The sequence below is a fragment of the Cydia pomonella genome, chromosome 21 (assembly GCF_033807575.1).
Source record: "Cydia pomonella isolate Wapato2018A chromosome 21, ilCydPomo1, whole genome shotgun sequence".
NCBI lineage: Eukaryota > Metazoa > Arthropoda > Insecta > Lepidoptera > Tortricidae > Cydia > Cydia pomonella.
Genome location: NC_084723.1, coordinates 8,244,395 through 8,262,060, shown reverse-complemented (window position 1 = coordinate 8,262,060; position 17,666 = coordinate 8,244,395). Strand labels below are relative to the sequence as shown.

Here is a 17,666-nt window from a genome sequence, read left to right as displayed (position 1 = left end):
CATGGAGGCGCTCTTAATGAAGGGTCAGCTAAGGTGGTGTAGGCATGTTTAGCGTATGGCGGATTGCAGACTGGACTGGAAAGCCGTTTTCTATTCCCAGCTATCAACTGGTAATCGGAAGCAATGTGGGCAGCACCTACGTAATAAGGACGTGCTTACGCGCCACCTACGCTATACCACCTGACAAATGGGAGGAGTACTTATGCATCTCTGCGGTCAGAATGACGTTCTCGTTTTGAAACAAGTGTAAAGAACTTTGAAGGCACGAGTCTCATTGACCTTGATGCGAAACGTCAGATAGGTAAATCCCTACCGAAACCCTCCTATAATTATACCTACAATGATTCTCGTCAACTTTACTACCCCACCTGCGACAGAGTTTCGGCTTTACGAGGGCATATTAGAGCTCACGCTCGTAATTAGCTAGGGTCTAGAGTTATTATTATTGTAGTAGTAGTAAAACACTTTATTGTACAAAAAGAAACATAAAACAGAAAAAAAACACATCATGTGTACAAAGGCGAACTTATCCCTTTCGGGGATCTCTTCCAGTTCCAGTTATTAGTTAGTTAGTTATTTTGTTTGTTTGTCCTTTCCATATCTCGGGACCTTTGGGAGGCATGCTTGGGGCCGAAGCCAACAGCGCAGAGGTCCTTTAAGACAATTTAATCTAAAAGCAAGGGATTAATTAGCTTTAAAACCCTACTGAAAAATCATTACTTGTCCCTCTTAATGTGTCACTGTGTTATATTAGGTATGTATGTATGTATGTATATTTAGATATGTAACTAATATTCATTTATTTTAATATTGGTATGTATTGTTATATTTATTTGTTTATTTAAATTGTAAATGTACTGTATGTACTGTCTGCTTAATGTTTGTGTAATTTTCCTATTCCTCTAATATATTCGTGCACTACCTGTTATAAAAACTTACTGTTCTTTATATCCTGATACCCTAAGGTTGTCTGGAAGAGATCGCTTACAGCGATAAGACCGCCTGTTGCTACCTAATATGTTTTAAAATTTGTTTTGTTTGTGGTGCAATAAAGAATATTTACTTACTTAATTATTATCTCTGTCATTTACATAATCTCAGGACCTGAAATTTGGTATGCGTGCGTGGAGCCGAAGCAAACACGTAGAATCCCCTTATAAATAGACAATTTACTCTAATGTGACCTCTCATAACAATGTATATAATTTACCACAAGTCAATAAAAAGTTTTAGGCATGATGAAGGATGAAAACAAATGGAGAATAGTGCGAGAATTGGTTGCGTTAAGACCAAAAAATGTATGCGTGTATATTAGCCTCAGACGACATAAATAAACAAAATTAAAATGTGTAAAAAACGAAAGGTATTAATGCCGCTCCTGTACGACAACGATTAAATTTTAATAAATGCTCTTGCTGTTTAGTCTTACGTAAACCTCTTTATGATAACATGTATAATTTGGCCTTTGTCCAGTAGTAGACGTCTTTTGGCTGAGATGATGATGATGAAGCACAATATGTACAAATTAAAAGAATGAAAAAGAGATTAACCCCTTACCACATGTTATAAAGATATTTGTTGAAATTTGAACTTTAACAGTTGTCAATATAGTTGAATATCATATCCGCCATACATAGCTTCGTATGCGGTAAAGGGTTAATTTTAGACGATGGTATTAAAACCTTTGCATGGGGACGTTATAAAATACCTAAATGATTGGTAAATAAATAAATAATTAGTCATTCACTTTTAAACTTTTTTATTTTCGGAATGCATACAAATACAATTATTCTTAGTCCGCAAACACATATATTTTTTTTATGATTTTCGGGTTAATCACCTCCACGAACCACAACCCCGCGTCTTTCCAGATTAAAGTTTTCTGTTTGACAGGCACGGAGAGCAATGATCTAATGTTGTGTTTCCTTAGCACCTCCAGCAGTAGCCCCTCCGCATGGTATCCCGAGTGTAACTGGAGGACGGACCTCTCCTCCAAAATCTCTTTGATCAGCTTCTTCAGATCGCTCCGGGCTGCCTCCCACTTGTAGATGTCCACGTCAGGTGCTAGCGCCTCGATTGATGAGATGAAAGCAATATTTGTTCCGTCGCTATCTCCGCATTTATAATTATACCCCAACCCCTTGTTACTGAACCACAGCCTCACAACGAGCTCAATTACGTACTCCATTGTTATTTTCTGATTTTTAATTAATTTTAGAATGCGTATGCGCTAGTGGCAGGTTGCCGGTAATGTGGTCTCATTTATGATAACATTTATCTGAACCATGGCATGAGCGGTGGGGGAAATGACCGAACGGGATAGTCCTATTTATCTTTCAGTAGGAGTAGCAGAGAAGGCGTTGCTATTGTTTGTTCTTGTCACAGTCCCCAGTCCAGATTTTTGACAAGTTTTGAGTCGTTACTCCTACATGTGCACAATAGATAGAATTTTATGACGAACGGCTATCGGGTCTTCAATATTTTATCTCCATTCTGGTCTGCCGATTTTAAAAGAAACATGAACACTTATTTATTTATGATTTTTTTAAATATTGTCTATAAAAACACTTTTTTCGTTACTCGATTGCTGTGAAGGGTTTTACGTACACGAAATCTACACATTTGGGTTCGTCTGTCGTCTCTAAAAACTCGTCAGAGAATTTAATTTTAAACTAACTAGTTAACTAACACAAAAGTTATGTCCAGAAAACCAGTTTTTTGGCCTAAAATTGTTCAACTTTGATGCCAAATATCTCGAAGACAATAAACTTGAAGTAAATATGGTAAGCTGGCTACTAGCTATGGTAAGGTAACTAAGGGGATTCAGATCGAAGGTCATTGGCACTAGGGAGCCCCTTAAAGTGAAACTTTTATTCCATCGCCTCAATTATGCATGTCGCATTACAGCCGGCCGATTTGAGTAAAATTCTACTTTATTTCTAGTACTTAGAGTTGATCGTTGTTTGTCATTATTCTTTATGTTAATCTAGAATATATTTGATTTTGACAGATAGAGTTTTACGGTTAATAAGATCTACCGTCCTTAATATTTTGTATGAAGTTACAAGCAAATATCAGTCTTCGTGAATTAAGTATTGTATTATTTCAAAGTGCTTAAGGTTTAATACGGTATGGTAATATGGTAAGCCGTATTTAAGGTTAATAAGGTCTACTGTCCTTAATATTTTGTATGAAATTACAAGCAAATATCAGCTCTCGTGAATTATTAATGAAGCTTATTTCAAAGCGTTTAAGGTTGAATATTTCCTCAAATTTTCCGTTAAATGCCTACAATCCTTAGAGCATTTAAACCGGAGTCGCCTTTAAGAGCTTACCCCTCTGTCGAAAACCTCGCCCAATGGTCATACTTATTGTATGGACTGGCGTTTATCTGACCAAAACCAACCGAAAATAAACATTCACCAGTACATACAATAGTACTTGCAAGCGTCCATAGGCTAGGGTGCTTACTTGAGCGGACTGTATGGTTGTTTGCCACCGACGTCTCAGTACATATCAGTGGCGGATCGTTCATAGAACTCGATTCCCACCGGCTTGTCTAATTTCAGCCCGTTGAGTACTTTCACGATCGGTTCATGGAGAAAAGGAAAGCAAAATTAGCTCCGGGTTCCCTATGAATATTTGTGACGTGCCGCCACTGGTACATATAAAATGCAGGATCGATAAATTGGGTGATGTTATATTTATTCAATTCCATGACTTGTAGATATAGTTGTATAACACAAGTTCTTCTAGATTAGAATACGTTAGTAGTCCTCAAACACGCAAACTGGGGCGAGGCAACGCGCATGTGACAACTTTGAAGTTGCAGGCGTCCAAAGGCTACACTGACTACACTTACAATCAGGCAGGTCGCGCCGTATGCAATTTCACAACATTTCGCATACTTTAATGATCAACAACGCGCATGATCCATAGGCTACAGTGATTGCTTAGCATCAGATGGGTCGTATTCTTGTTTGCCACCAACGTGGTATAAAAATGTTCACCAATACCAGTGATCGACAACGCGCATGTAACAACTTAGAAGTTGCAGGCATCCATAGGCTACGGTGACAGCTTATCATCAGGCGGGCAGTATTCGTGTTTGCCACCGACATGGTATAAAAAAAAAGTTGCAGGCATCCATAGGCTACGTTGACAGCTTATCACCAGGCGGGCAGTATTCGTGTTTGCCACTGACGTGGTATAAAAAAAAGTTGCAGGCATCCATAGGCTACGGTGACAGTTTATCATCAGGCGGACAGTATTCGTGTTTGCCACCGACATGGTATAAAAAAAAAGTTGCAGGCATCCATAGGCTACGGTGACAGCTTATCACCAGGCGGGCAGTATTCGTGTTTGCCACTGACGTGGTATAAAAAAAAAAGTTGCAGGCATCCATAGGCTACGGTGACAGTTTATCATCAGGCGGACAGTATTCGTGTTTGCCACCGACGTGGTATAAATAAGTTCACCAGTACCAGGAATCGGAATTAGGTCAGCTAAAAAATACCTATTACATAATATAGAGTGGTTACAACCGGATATAAAAATGTATTTTTCTTGAATACCTGGATATTCGATATTTATTTATTATTCACATACAGATATACTCGACTTTGCTAGTTAACGACATACTTAGGTTTAGAAACTCCCTTTTCTAAAAAGTGTGATGTAAATGTTACCAGATGTAACTAGAAATAGTTACAACTTTTAGATTAACATGAAACATCCCGTAATGTAAGTAAAAACATGTATGTTTAACATTACGACTAGTACCTGGATAAATATCGAATACCCAGGTATTCAAGAAAATATACATTTTTCTATCCGGTTTTAACCACTCTATATTATGTGCTCTTGCAAATATGCCCGTATGCATATTTTAAAACAAACTTATTGGGCAGTTGGAAAAGTACAAAGTCCATATATTTGTTGACCACAAGCTCCAAAACCAACCGCACCTGGAGCAAGCCGATGCCATCGACCTGGACCTTGACGCGTACACGTGCTCTGTGGCGTCAGATACATACAAAGTAGCGCCAATATATAAACATATAAATATATATATGCATATTTTAAATCTAACTTATTCTCTCTCTTATCTCGATCGACCTCGACGCCCACGTAGGAATTTGCAGGTGGCCGTCGGCGCCACGGTGGCGGCTGATGCAACACGTCGGGAGATAAATACCTAAATTGAGCCAGTAACGAGAAATTAGGACCAGTTTCACCGTGACGGGGTGGCCTAGGGGTTCATGACGTTAACTGGCTAAAGACGCCCCGGTTAGCTAAAGACGCTGGTTCGAATCCGACCTTCGCCACTGGAGGCCACCTCGTCACTTTTTGTTTGTCGTACACGTACAAAGTGGTGCCATCTATTTTAGCGAAGTTTTCCCTCGGGAGATAAATACCTTAAACATAGAAAGTAGCGCCAACTGGCGAGGATATATGCACAACTACCAAGGGGCGCAGGGCCAGGGGCAGCGGCGGGGAGGGGGCGGGGGAGGGCGGGGAGGCGGCGGGGAAGGGGGCTAGTGGCGCCCTCTAACGGATCTTTGCCGAACTACCAAGTGGCGCAGGGGGGGAGGGGGGGAGGGGGGGGGGAGGGGGTGAGGGGGGTAGAGGGGGGGGGGGGGTGAGGGGGGTGAGGGGGGGGGGGCGAGGGGGGGGGGGGGTGAGGGGGGGGGGGTGAGGGGGGGAGGGGAGGGGGTGAGGGGGGGTGGGGGGGGGGAGGGGGAGATAAATACCTAAAGTGAGCTGGAATCGGCATATCCTCCCTACTCCCTTTATTTTGTATGGTCAATTAAATGGCAGTCGCTTTCGTAAACACTAGTGCCAGTACCAATTCTTTGGATAAGGTTGCCGTGCGCACCCCAGGATCCACGATTGAGCCGTGGCTATATGAAATGCTACAAAGTACAATGATATGTAGATGATGGTTGTGTTTATATAAAATATATGTATAAGCAATAAGAAAATGTCTTCAGAAATTACCATTTCGTTAGCGGTAGTAGAAGGCCTAAAATTAATCAATTTATATTCGGTAACCGAATTTCGTACACACTAACGAATCGAATAAAAATGTCAAAGGGAAAAGATTCTTGGATCGCGTTATTCAAAAGTGTAATATCTTGATTCTAGAACTTTACTGTCATGTATCAAGATAGGTATAACAATATATTGTACCTATTGAAACAAAAGATAGACTCAGATTGCTCCGTTCCTTAATTTGGTTGTTTTATTCATACAACGTAAAATAAAATAAAATAATGATTATTGTAAAAAAAATACAAGTAATGTGTTAAATATTTAATATGAAATGAATGCACAGATTATGCACTAAATACAATTTTTTGCCATCTACTACGGCTTTTTGTACAATTCTAAGATAAGTTTATTTTAACAAACACTAGTCGTCGAAAGAGCGTTAGATAATATTACAAATATTTGCGATACCGTTAGGTAATGTCATATATATATATATATATATATATTTGCGATGCCTAATTGGGTACGTAATATCCTTAAATTACATCGATAAGGCAGAAGAAAAAGAAGAAAACGATGAAGAAAATTCAAGTAAGCCAACAAATGCTCAAGTCTTTAAAAATTCCAAGTCCAATAAAATATATGTCTCATCTCGCATAACGCCGTCCTCTAACCAGATTAAGCTTTTTCTGGGAGCCCCTGATTTTGTGGGTACTCCATCGGTTAAATAAAATTACTACGTTTTACGAGATATGAAAATGTGTTTTTGAATAAGACCAAGTTAAGGTTTTAAGCTTGTATAGAATTTCAAATCTTATGTCATTGGAATAAGCCGTAAATATGCAAACATGTTTATGACAGAGTGTAGGTTGGATGTCGTTTAGATAATATGATTGCGGTTTGAATGAGAATATTCTGTTATTTCAAAGGAATCAAGTGCTTTCTAGGGAAATGCTTAACAGTTAAGGTAAGGTATGGTACGAGAAACATACAAATAGTAATTAGAGGATTTCCTACAAATGTTTCTTGTTTTTTAAAAGAAGGGTTAGTTAATCATGAATATATTGCGTAGTAAATAAACTGGTTGATATATGGCAAGGAATAACCTACAAGGGAAATGAAGAACGTATTGAAACTTCTATTGTTAAGGCTACGCTTTGCTTCTCTTTCCCCTTCCTTCCTGTATAATACAATTTGTGTGGGTATTATCTAACAAATTCTCAGGTAATAACATTTTAAGTTTTGTCCCTATTCGCCTAAACCGTCCCTATTCACTCCCGTTGACGGTAGCAGAATAAAAAAGTCACACTGAAAGAAATAATTAACCGAATTCATTGGGTAATTAAAAAAAAAGTTATCAAGAAAAAAATGTAGGATACTTATCCTAAACCCGATTTTGTTGTTACAAACCGGCTGTTGGTCGGTGTAACACATAGTTTGCAATTTCCAATTTTTATTTAAGTAAGTAGTAGGGAACAAAATAGTTTATTACATTCCTTTCATTTCAGTCAAATCGAAAAGCCTTTGATAATCAATGATAAGCTCATCGACATCTTCCAGCTTGGTCCTGGTTATCATCAATGTGGTTCAGTGAAGGCGACGGACTACAAAACAGCGCTGCGCAGTCAATTTGTAATGAAATGGCTGACGCAGCATATGCTGAGCCCGTTCCTTTTGCACGCATGCCAATTTTTTTAAGTTAATCTTTTTACTTTGTTACCTATCTGTTTTTTTTTTATTGTGTGGCAATAAATGGTTTCTTATTCTTATTTTTATTCATCACTGTTATAATATAGTATGTCAAGCCATTTCCGTCAGTAGAAAATAGAGGCAAATTTAAAAAATGTAGGCGCGAAGTGTTATCGTCCCATTTTCAAATTTTAATTTTGCTTTTGCTACTGACAAAGTTGTTTATAGGGACCGTGCGCGTTGGAGGGTCTGCCATCTTGTGGCCTGAATCGGAACCATAAACATATACATTAAATTTACACGTCACATGTTTTCTTGTGCATAGTAGGTTCTGCCATCTTGTGGGCTACATCGGAACAATAAACATCACATTTACACCTCGCGCCAAAAATCTGACGGCTCCTGTGCTGCCTCCTACAGTTCATGCACGCTCCCCATAATTATAAAATCGAATACTGGTCACACAAATACTTGTCTAGTTTTAGGTTTACATTTTGTCACCAAGAGATAGCGCCTCTGTCTACGATGTTGAGCGAACAAAGTATTCTTTTGTCTGGGCATTGATTAAATGTTAAATAAAATGTTTTTGTGTTTTTACCTTGTTTCTCTTGATATAACCAAAGCCATAATCCAAGTATCGCAGCTCATGGGAACCTGGAGTTTACGCTGCATCTAATCTCAAGATTTGAAGTAGGCTTAAGATTTTTTTTTCACGGAACCCACAGCCATCTTACCTAGAGGACCTAGAGGCCTTATTTGGATAAGTCCGGGTTCCTTACCATTTTTTAATTGGTAAGCAACTGGTAAATATTAAATGACGTTAGGTACATAAGTTCCGACTCATTAGCAGGGGTTTAACCCGCGACCTCCAGATTGAAAGTCTCGTGTTTAACGCCAGGCTACCAACCGCTAGGCTACGCTTAAGCTAATTTACGTAAAATATACACATACATAGTTTATATTTTATAAGATAAACTATCATAGTTTACATTTTATAAAGTGTCTACATTTTTCAGCAAGTTCCCATGTCTGCTACTTAACTTCAAACCGTAAAACACCAGCTTGTTAGGTTATAAAATTAGACCCCGCAGAGTCAACGCAATTTGCCTCTTCGCCTGGCAGGGCTAGCCTTGTCTCTTTCGCTATATACTTGGTATATAATGTTAGAAAGGGATAGATATTGTTTTGAATTTCATTACAGTAGATGCTCTGAGCGGTAAAGCTCAATTTTTATGTTGCTGCGGTGTTCTTATCAAATGGAAGCGAGTAGCTGTGTCGGAAAACCAATAAAAACATACTTCCTTCTTAACCTTCAGAAATTGCATGTAAAAGAAAAATTGAAAATTTTACCGCTTCCGGCAGGTCTTGAACCTGAAACCTCTACAATCCGTGTATCGCTCTTAACCAACTGAGCTATGGAAGCCTACCAGAAGCGCGCGAATCTTTTTTTCCATTTTTCCTTTCCACTGAGGGTCGTGGCCACTTCTAGGGAACAGCTTCTCTTTCACAATTTGCCGCCACTTCTTTCTGCCTGTAGCCGAATGTAGGGCACCGTGGAGCGTCTCATGCAGAGCTGAGTGAAGGGCTGTCCACCTCACTGGGCTGCGTCTTGGTATAGCCTTTGGTTTTACCAGTGATTACCAAGTTTTCCAGGCTATCACTGTCTTTTCTCGCAATGTGGCCAAAATATACAAGCAATTTGCGTAAGGAGATAGTAGACAGCCTGGTTGTGATGTTCAGTTCATCAAGGATCGCGATCGCGAGGATGCATGCGGATCCTTTAATATAGAGGTAAAATGTTTACCTTCAGCTCCATCAATAGAACGCGTCATTAAAGAGATGACGGCCTGATTCGAAGAATGATTAAGACACGTTTAAGATCTTGAAAAGATTGATGACTAAACGACATGTCAAAATTGACGTTTATTTCGATTCCGCTGTGAATGCTGTGATCCCAATAAGATCTATCTACGATATTTCTAACGTCAAAGTGACATTGGTTGCCCGAATCGAGCTGCTTCTGTCAATTATACGACATACAAACGATATCTAAATGAGAACTTAACTAACCCAGAACTTATCGTTATCGTAACTCATTCTTCGAATCGGGCCGTATGTGTAAAATGCGTGATGGGAGAACTACTAGCGATCTTCGCACGATATAAAGAGGTAAAACCAGGAAATCAGAAGGAAACAAAAGATATGGCGTGCCGCGCGAAGCTTCTGACGGAAGATAAAGCCGTCGCGCGGGTTTCTGTCTTTTTTCTCAATTACTCTGATACTTTTATTAAAAAAATGTTACTCATCAGATACCTTGGTTATTTTGTGCTAAAATTATACTGCTATGGTTTGCAGCCCTTTTAACTACTACTAAGATACAGTACAAAATAAACCTAAATACACTTCAATAAAGTTTACTATTGCCTGGACATATGACTCGTATTCGATTGAAAGCGATGGGAATACATGTTTTGGCCCAACCAGTAATTTGTTTATCGTTGGCGTGAACTAGAGCAATCGCCTCGACCTGATTCAAGCCTTAGGCTGCGATGGCTCATAAATGCAACGTTCCATGCCCAAAGGGTCCGTATGAACAGTCAAGGTATTAAATTTGGGCACGGACAAAGTGCCAAAAATATGTACATGTACACTAGTATAATGTATGGGCAATAAGACCGTGTATACATATTTTTGGCACTTTGTCCGTGTCGATATTTAATACCTTGACTGTACATGGAGCAAGGCATGAAACGCCAAAAATGTATTTTAGTTAGTCTTTAATGTCCTCAGGCAACTTATTAAATATTTTTATTAAACATTAAAACTTTATAAAAACTGTAGTCCACCAAAATTTACTTTCAAAATGATTAAAAACGCTTTCTCTATTAAGAACAGATTCTATTGTCTATGCAATTTAAACTTATATTTTTAAAAGTTGAACGCAAAGGTTTAACAATCCAATTAACGGTAATATATTGCGTGTGCGTTTAAGCGTGTGATTGCAAATGATATAACTACATAATTATATGTTATGTATCAACCAAAGATTTGGATTTAATCTTGATATGAAATTGTATCAAAATTATATTTTGAATGTCATTTTATGTGGAAGGTAATATTAACCCTATATTACGAAATGATTATCTTTTTTACTTTGCCTCGAATTTTAAAATCATATTTACAATATGTAATTATTTTAAGTATGCACCATTATATGCTATGGACCACATTATGCTATTGTATTAAAATTTGTTTTACTTAAAATTGTATAATATTTTATGGAAAAATGGATAGGAAATTTAACAAACACCTGTCTTGGATTGTGAAAACTGTCGAATGATTATTTTGTGCCAACGTAAAATGGTAATTTAATAGATTAGGTATGTAGTCTCAATTTGAACTGCATCTTATATCAATTCAAACAATGCATTTATTTGAATTGATATAAGCTGTTCAAACGGTTTATTATAAAAGTATCGCTGTATGCATGCAACCTCAACTTAGTGTATATTCCCCACTGTTGAACCCATGCTTGTGTGTGCAATAATAAATTAATTTTTCATTTTTTTTTTTCATTTAAAATTACATAATTTTGGTCCAAGGGCCCCACTGACCTGAATATTGCGTGGTATTTAAACACTGTAAGAGAGGTTTCTCTGTTTCTCATTGCGATACGGTAGAACAGTCTTAAGAATTGCGCAACAGGAGAAAAAGAGGTAGAATGTAGATATTTTTTTATTGAAGAGCGTACTCCCATCTTAATGGCCGGCAACGCACTTACAACCCCTCTGGTGTTGCAGGTGTCCATGGGCGGCGGTAATCCCTTACCATCAGGTGATCCGTCTGCTCGTTTGCATCCTCTACCATAAAAAAAAAACTGTTCCTACGCTGGCGTTTATTTTAGACTCATTTGTTCAGGTCATATACATTTTATAGCATAAATTTATAAATTAAAAGAAAAATTGAAAAATTACATTTTCGGTAGAACTCGAACCTGCGACCATTGTTCGTTTCCTCAATGCTCAAACACCTTAGGGTGGCGTAAAGCAACTAGGGTGGGTCAAAAAATTTTATTTTTTTATTTTCTGACGGGGGTGACCCGTCAGAAACTTATTTTGTAACACTTATTATGTTGGTAAAATACATCGAGTTTTGTAACTTTATCTCAATACAAGGGGGTTGCTCAAACACATTGAATTTTTTAAATATTTTTAGGCAATCCAAAAAACCGAAATAAATAGGATGATTGGTCGGTGATCACGTGATGTTTTCTATCACTTCACCCTAATAGGTGTGATAATTTTTTTCAGTACCTGAGACTCACATATGTAAAACGGTATATATGTATATGCACCAGAGTCGTTGACACGGAACAGAAGTAACTTTTTTTTTAAATGTGTTGGACCCGTTCCTTTAATTTATAATAAAGAAAATAGTAAATACACTTTGCGGAAATGTACCTAATTACAGCTCTCTAATTTATCTGACGATCAATTTCAAGTAGTAATCAGATAATAAAATATTCTAATAATCAAACTAGTTTTTATTTATTTAGTTTTATAAAGATTTGTAATTTCTGCATACCATCATTCTGAACAAAATTACATCCAGTTATAATATATACACATACGAACATATACATATAGTACATATACTTATAGTAGTGGCAACCCAATCACTGTATTTACAATGCTGTACCTATGTAGTTGGCTTCAGTTGTAAAATTACAGTGAAGTCATGAAAATAACAGTTTTATGCTTGCTAATATTAGTGCCTACTGTGTTTTGTTATTTTAGGGTAAAAATTACACTGTAAATTATATACTTAGTTAGAAATATCGTCGGGTTTTGCCGTACGCCACTTACATTGGTTTGCACAGTTTACTATTTATAGTACATACTGTACAAATATTATGAATATAGTGGTAAAAAAGAGATGGCGGGATGACCTCGACGCTTTTTGCAGCGACTGGCGGGAACATGCTCCAAACCGTGATGAGTGGCGGAAAAAAGGGGAGGCCTTTGCCCAGCAGTGGGACACAAAATAGGCTATTTAAAAAAAAAAACATTTTTATGATAGCCATTTCCGTTTTTGACGAGTAAATGTTAAACATCCAATGTATGACATGACACAACGTTCTGGATATGTCACAACTTATGTGATAATTTTCTGTTAACAGAGTGTAAATTATCCTACATGTGGATAATGTACATTTAAAAAAATATATTTTTTAAACTGATTTGTGTCAATTATATCATATTTTTTGTTATTTTAGGAATCTTTAATAAAAGATTTTGCTCAAAAATAAACATTGCATAAACGTATTCTCAGTAGATGATCTAGGTACTATACCTACATTGTAGGGTTATTTTTATGATAGTTTACACAGTTAGCTGTCTTAAGTTATTCAGGAAGGTATTTTCAAACTCGAAAATAATAGTGTCGTACATTGATTGTGCGTGCAATCAGAGGAGAAGTAAATTATAAGCTGAAGAATAAGCTTTCTAGATAAGAGAGAGAGAGAGAGAGAGAAAAGAGAAATATTTTTTTTTTAGTTAAGTGTGATAAACTTTTTCTCTTCACAGGTAACATATTATTTCATAACAGAGCGCGCTGTGATCACTCACTGCAGTCCACAATATGTGTCGTACTGTAATTTCACTGCGTCTAGGAAGAACCGCAGGAGCCCCATGTATTACGTGGACATCCACTACAATTCTCTGGTTCAATTTGACGATACTTTTAAGGAAAGTATTTGAATTCAAGCTATACGAGTACTAGCAAGTTTTTTTTTTTATTTTGACGAAAGCCTCACTAGCCTAGATATAAAACGCCAGTTACGGAAAGAGAGACCTAAGGGCCGACACATATACCCACAATACGACGTCGTCTCACGTTGCGGCGTCGTGCAACGTTACGGCGTAGTATCGTGGGGCACACACATACCCACGATTCGACGTCGTATCCACGATACCCTTGGCCCTAAGCTCTCCTACGTGTGCACGTTTAACGCAGCTGGCCAATTTTATTATCAAGCGTTGCATAGAGTATTTAAGAGCAAGTTCGGCCTAGCCAGCTACATTAGGGCTCATGCTAGACAAAGTCCATAATATTTATTTAGGGTCGCCGTCGTCGAAAACGATGAGGAGGACTATATATATATACTATCATGACTACAGCAGTATTTAGCAGTAATGCTGGTCTAGTCTGAATCCGGACGGTACTTCTACGGTATCTAGCCTAGCCATGTCTATTTGTCGATGACGCGGCCTCCCTTAGAAATTCCCAACACACGCTTACCTACGCCAGTTATTTCTGCTTGGATCCGATTCCAGCAAGCATCCACTGAATCTTGTGAATCAGCACTTAGGTTAGGCCTATCGCGGCTTTTTGGAAGTCACTTTCTTAGGGTCCATTCAAACGCTACCAGCGAGTTCTAGCAATGCGTCGCTTGGGTATTTTCTTTTTATGTATTTCTATGTATATAAGTCTTTTTTTTTTTCTTCCTAGCGTTGTCCCGGCATATTGCCACGGCTCAAGGGAGCCTGGGTCCGCTTTGACAACTAATCCCAAGATTTGGCGTAGGCACTAGTTTTTACGAAAGCGACTGCCATCTGACCTTCCAACCCAGAGGGTAAAACTAAGCCTTGTTGGGATTAGTCCGGTTTCCTCACGATGTTTTCCTTCTATCAAATGATATTTCGTACATAAGTTCCGAAAAACTCATTGGTACGAGCCGGGGTTTGAACCCGCGACCTCCGGATTGCAAGTCGCTCTTACCGCTAGGCCACCAGCGCTTTTTATAAGTTATAAGTATTTATATAAAACTATGTATTAGTTTTATCGTTGTCTAGTAGGTACCCAAAACACAAGCCTTATTGAGGTTACCGTGGGACTAGGTTAATATTATGTAAAATTGTCCTATAATATTTATTTATTATTTATTTATGGTAGATTAAAGAAGATTTGACTCAAGCCCTCCAAACGTAAATTCTAGGTTTCACAATAGTTACTACACAAGAGGCTTAACTGCCATTTTTAGGGTTTCGTAGTCAAATGGCAAAAAACGGAACCCTTATAGATTCGTCATGTCCGTCTGTCTGTCCGTTTATTTACAAGCTTTTATTTAACTTGCGCTGCTAGTATGTATGTATGTTAGTGTGGGTCAAATCTTGAAAGCTAAATTTGAGCCGCTTCCCACTATCCGATAGACCTAAAAATTTGCATACATATGTAATTAGAGTAGAGTGTTTATTCGTGGTAAAAAAAAAGAAACAACAAGTAACATAACATTATATTAGCCAAGAAAAAAGTCGGGTGACAATGTATTATTATGGTACCATGGAGGTGATCTGATGACGAAGACAGGACGACATGATGGAAGCAACGTAGCCTAATTATGTTTGGGGTGTTTAGAATTGTCTTGATGAGTATAAGTTGCCTATGGTAGCAAAAGCCATAAAATTTATTAATTTAGTAGATTTTTTTGCTAAAAGCTTATTACAGTAGTAATTAAAGCAGTTTAAATATTACAGGCGGACTTCTACTTCTACCAGTTTCTGAGCAACGAGTATCGCCGTAGCTTCGTGGAAATGCACTTTAGGTGGTGCTTTCTAATTCATAATGACCCGTTCTTTGGCGCCCCGATGAAACAGGGCAAGCTTAAGGAGCCGTGTCCATATCCACCGGTAAGACATTTTTAAGGGCAAATAAGGTTTACCAAGACCCTGATTTGGATTGAACAACTTGTAACGGTTTTGATACGACCGTGACGATTGTCTTGGTGATCGGCGCGAATCTCACGCACGACTTTGATGGAGCGAGCCAACTGTGTTTGTACTTGGTACACACTTGGCATTGTCAGAGTGTGGTAGTGTCACCATATGTTCAAGGTTAAAATTTTCCATTTTTTCAGTACTACACTTTGTCATTGCAAATCTGGTGTCACTGTAAGTTTTGGTTTCGCAGGGCGACTATCACATGTACAACATGAGTATCCCCACTGCCGCTATACCTTCAGGGTTCCCGTTCACAAAGGGCCGGATCTTCGGAAACCTCACCCACAACGGAAACGATGTGTTTGGCGGCTACATTGACATGGAACTTAAAGAGAAGCGGGTTAAAAACTAGAAGTGTAATATCTCTTAAAGACATTACAGATTTGAGAAGTAATTCAGTTGTAATATATATAACCTAAACTTTTAATTTTTAATCGATAATCGGTAACATTGATTGGTGCACAATCACGCAAACTTAACGTATCTTCTCACTTAAAATATTATTAAACGGATTACATAACGGTCTCTTAATATAAATATGTTATATACATGTTATCTTTCTTATGTCTGCATGCTATATTAACCCGAGTATTGATTGAAAAAAACTCTAATTGAATATGTAGCAGAAGTACTTGCAGCTCCGAGTCTCTCGCCTGCTTCGAAATACCTGTAGCGTTTCGTTTCAATTATTAAACACAGGTGTGTGAGTCGATTTCCACCTTTTCATCTTAACTATACATCTTTCCATTATTTACTCGAGATATATTCACGCGTACGACAACGTTTCATACGCGATCTAATGCATTTAAATGGTCAAATTTGCACGCTCATCCACAGGTTAGCGTAAGCGTCAAACCTTTAAGAAACGGCTAGTGATGTGTCTACAGACATATGGGAGGAATTTTTGGGAATATTCTCAGCTGAATAAGATTCTCGGAAATTTTATACATATGACTGAAAGACAATAATCAAATAATTCCACAAAATATAGCTTCAAAGATTTATGAATATATAGATAAGTTAAGTTATATAAGGGTTAGTATAGCCATCAAGTGGATGCCGCAAGTTAAGCGCGGACGTGGCAGACCCAGATAGAGATGACGGGATGAAATTGGCGCCTTCTTCAGCATTTAGCCGTAAAATCACCGGAAGTCGTGGAAATCTAAGGGACATTGTGTCAGCCTGTGGGATACTTTCAAATTTGAGTAAAAAAAACAGCTTTAAATAAAACTACCGTAGAATAAATCAACCCGAATCATATCTATGTAAATCTGACAAAACTATCGACTGCCATTAAAAATAAAAAATGCATTAAATATAGGTAGGTTATTTGCTATTTTGTTATGATTAAGATCAATCAATCAAAATTAATATGAAGTTTTAGCATTAACAAGTTATTCTTGCAAAGAGTATTGAATCCGTGGTACGTCACTATGAGGGCAATCTGCAACTTCAATTTGAATAATGGCCCTGATCGAATATTTTGCGGTCCTTAGGATGAGTTGCTAAGCTTCTGGGATTCCTAGATTGAGATAGGTGTGTTCTGGAGCTAGTGTGATAAGAATGAATCCACAATGACTTTGCTTATTTCATATTTGTACAATATCATTCAATTTTCAAATGGTTTCTTGAGGTAAGTAAGTAAGTAAATATTATTATTCTTTATTGTGCACCATACATTTAAAAATAGACAGGAAATGAAAAAACACGTAAAAGTTAGGTAACAACAGGCGGTCTTATCGCTAAGAAGCGATCTAAAATATAACTTGTGAAAAAAAACCGATCTCGCAACTCAGTTCTTCTACCGTAAAAATTTATGAGATCCATGTTATATCAAGTCGGTTAATTTATTCAGTCCCTACTTCAGGGACCTTCTGTTTTATGTTATTACGTAATTAGCTAACCTAACAACATCTTATAGTGACCATATCAATATTAAAAATCTTTTATGTTTAAATAAACAGATTAATTTGGCAATTCAAACCAATAAACAGATTGATTGGTGGTCAAAATGACTACCTAGACACGTGGAGATCTACGCTGTTGATTTAACAATTAACGTTATAGATATGATATGCCTCTTATGCATATGATATGTCGCTTTTGAGACTTCAAAAGCGACTTTTTTCACCCAGAAAGGTCAGTTTATTTATATCTATAACAAATCCTAATCAAATTCATAACCGTTATTACAATCAGAACACG

General features: G+C 37.7%; 1 protein-coding gene across 1 annotated transcript; it reads left to right on the top strand.

Moving 5' to 3' along the window:
* Positions 1-9,813: 9,813 nt before the first annotated feature.
* Positions 9,814-15,813, top strand: LOC133529873 (uncharacterized). The gene is made up of 3 exons (XM_061867675.1): positions 9,814-9,933; positions 15,219-15,371; positions 15,652-15,813. Exons 1-3 carry the CDS (start codon positions 9,814-9,816, stop codon positions 15,811-15,813), a joined length of 435 nt encoding a protein of 144 aa, XP_061723659.1.
* The last annotated feature ends 1,853 nt before the right edge of the window (positions 15,814-17,666 follow it).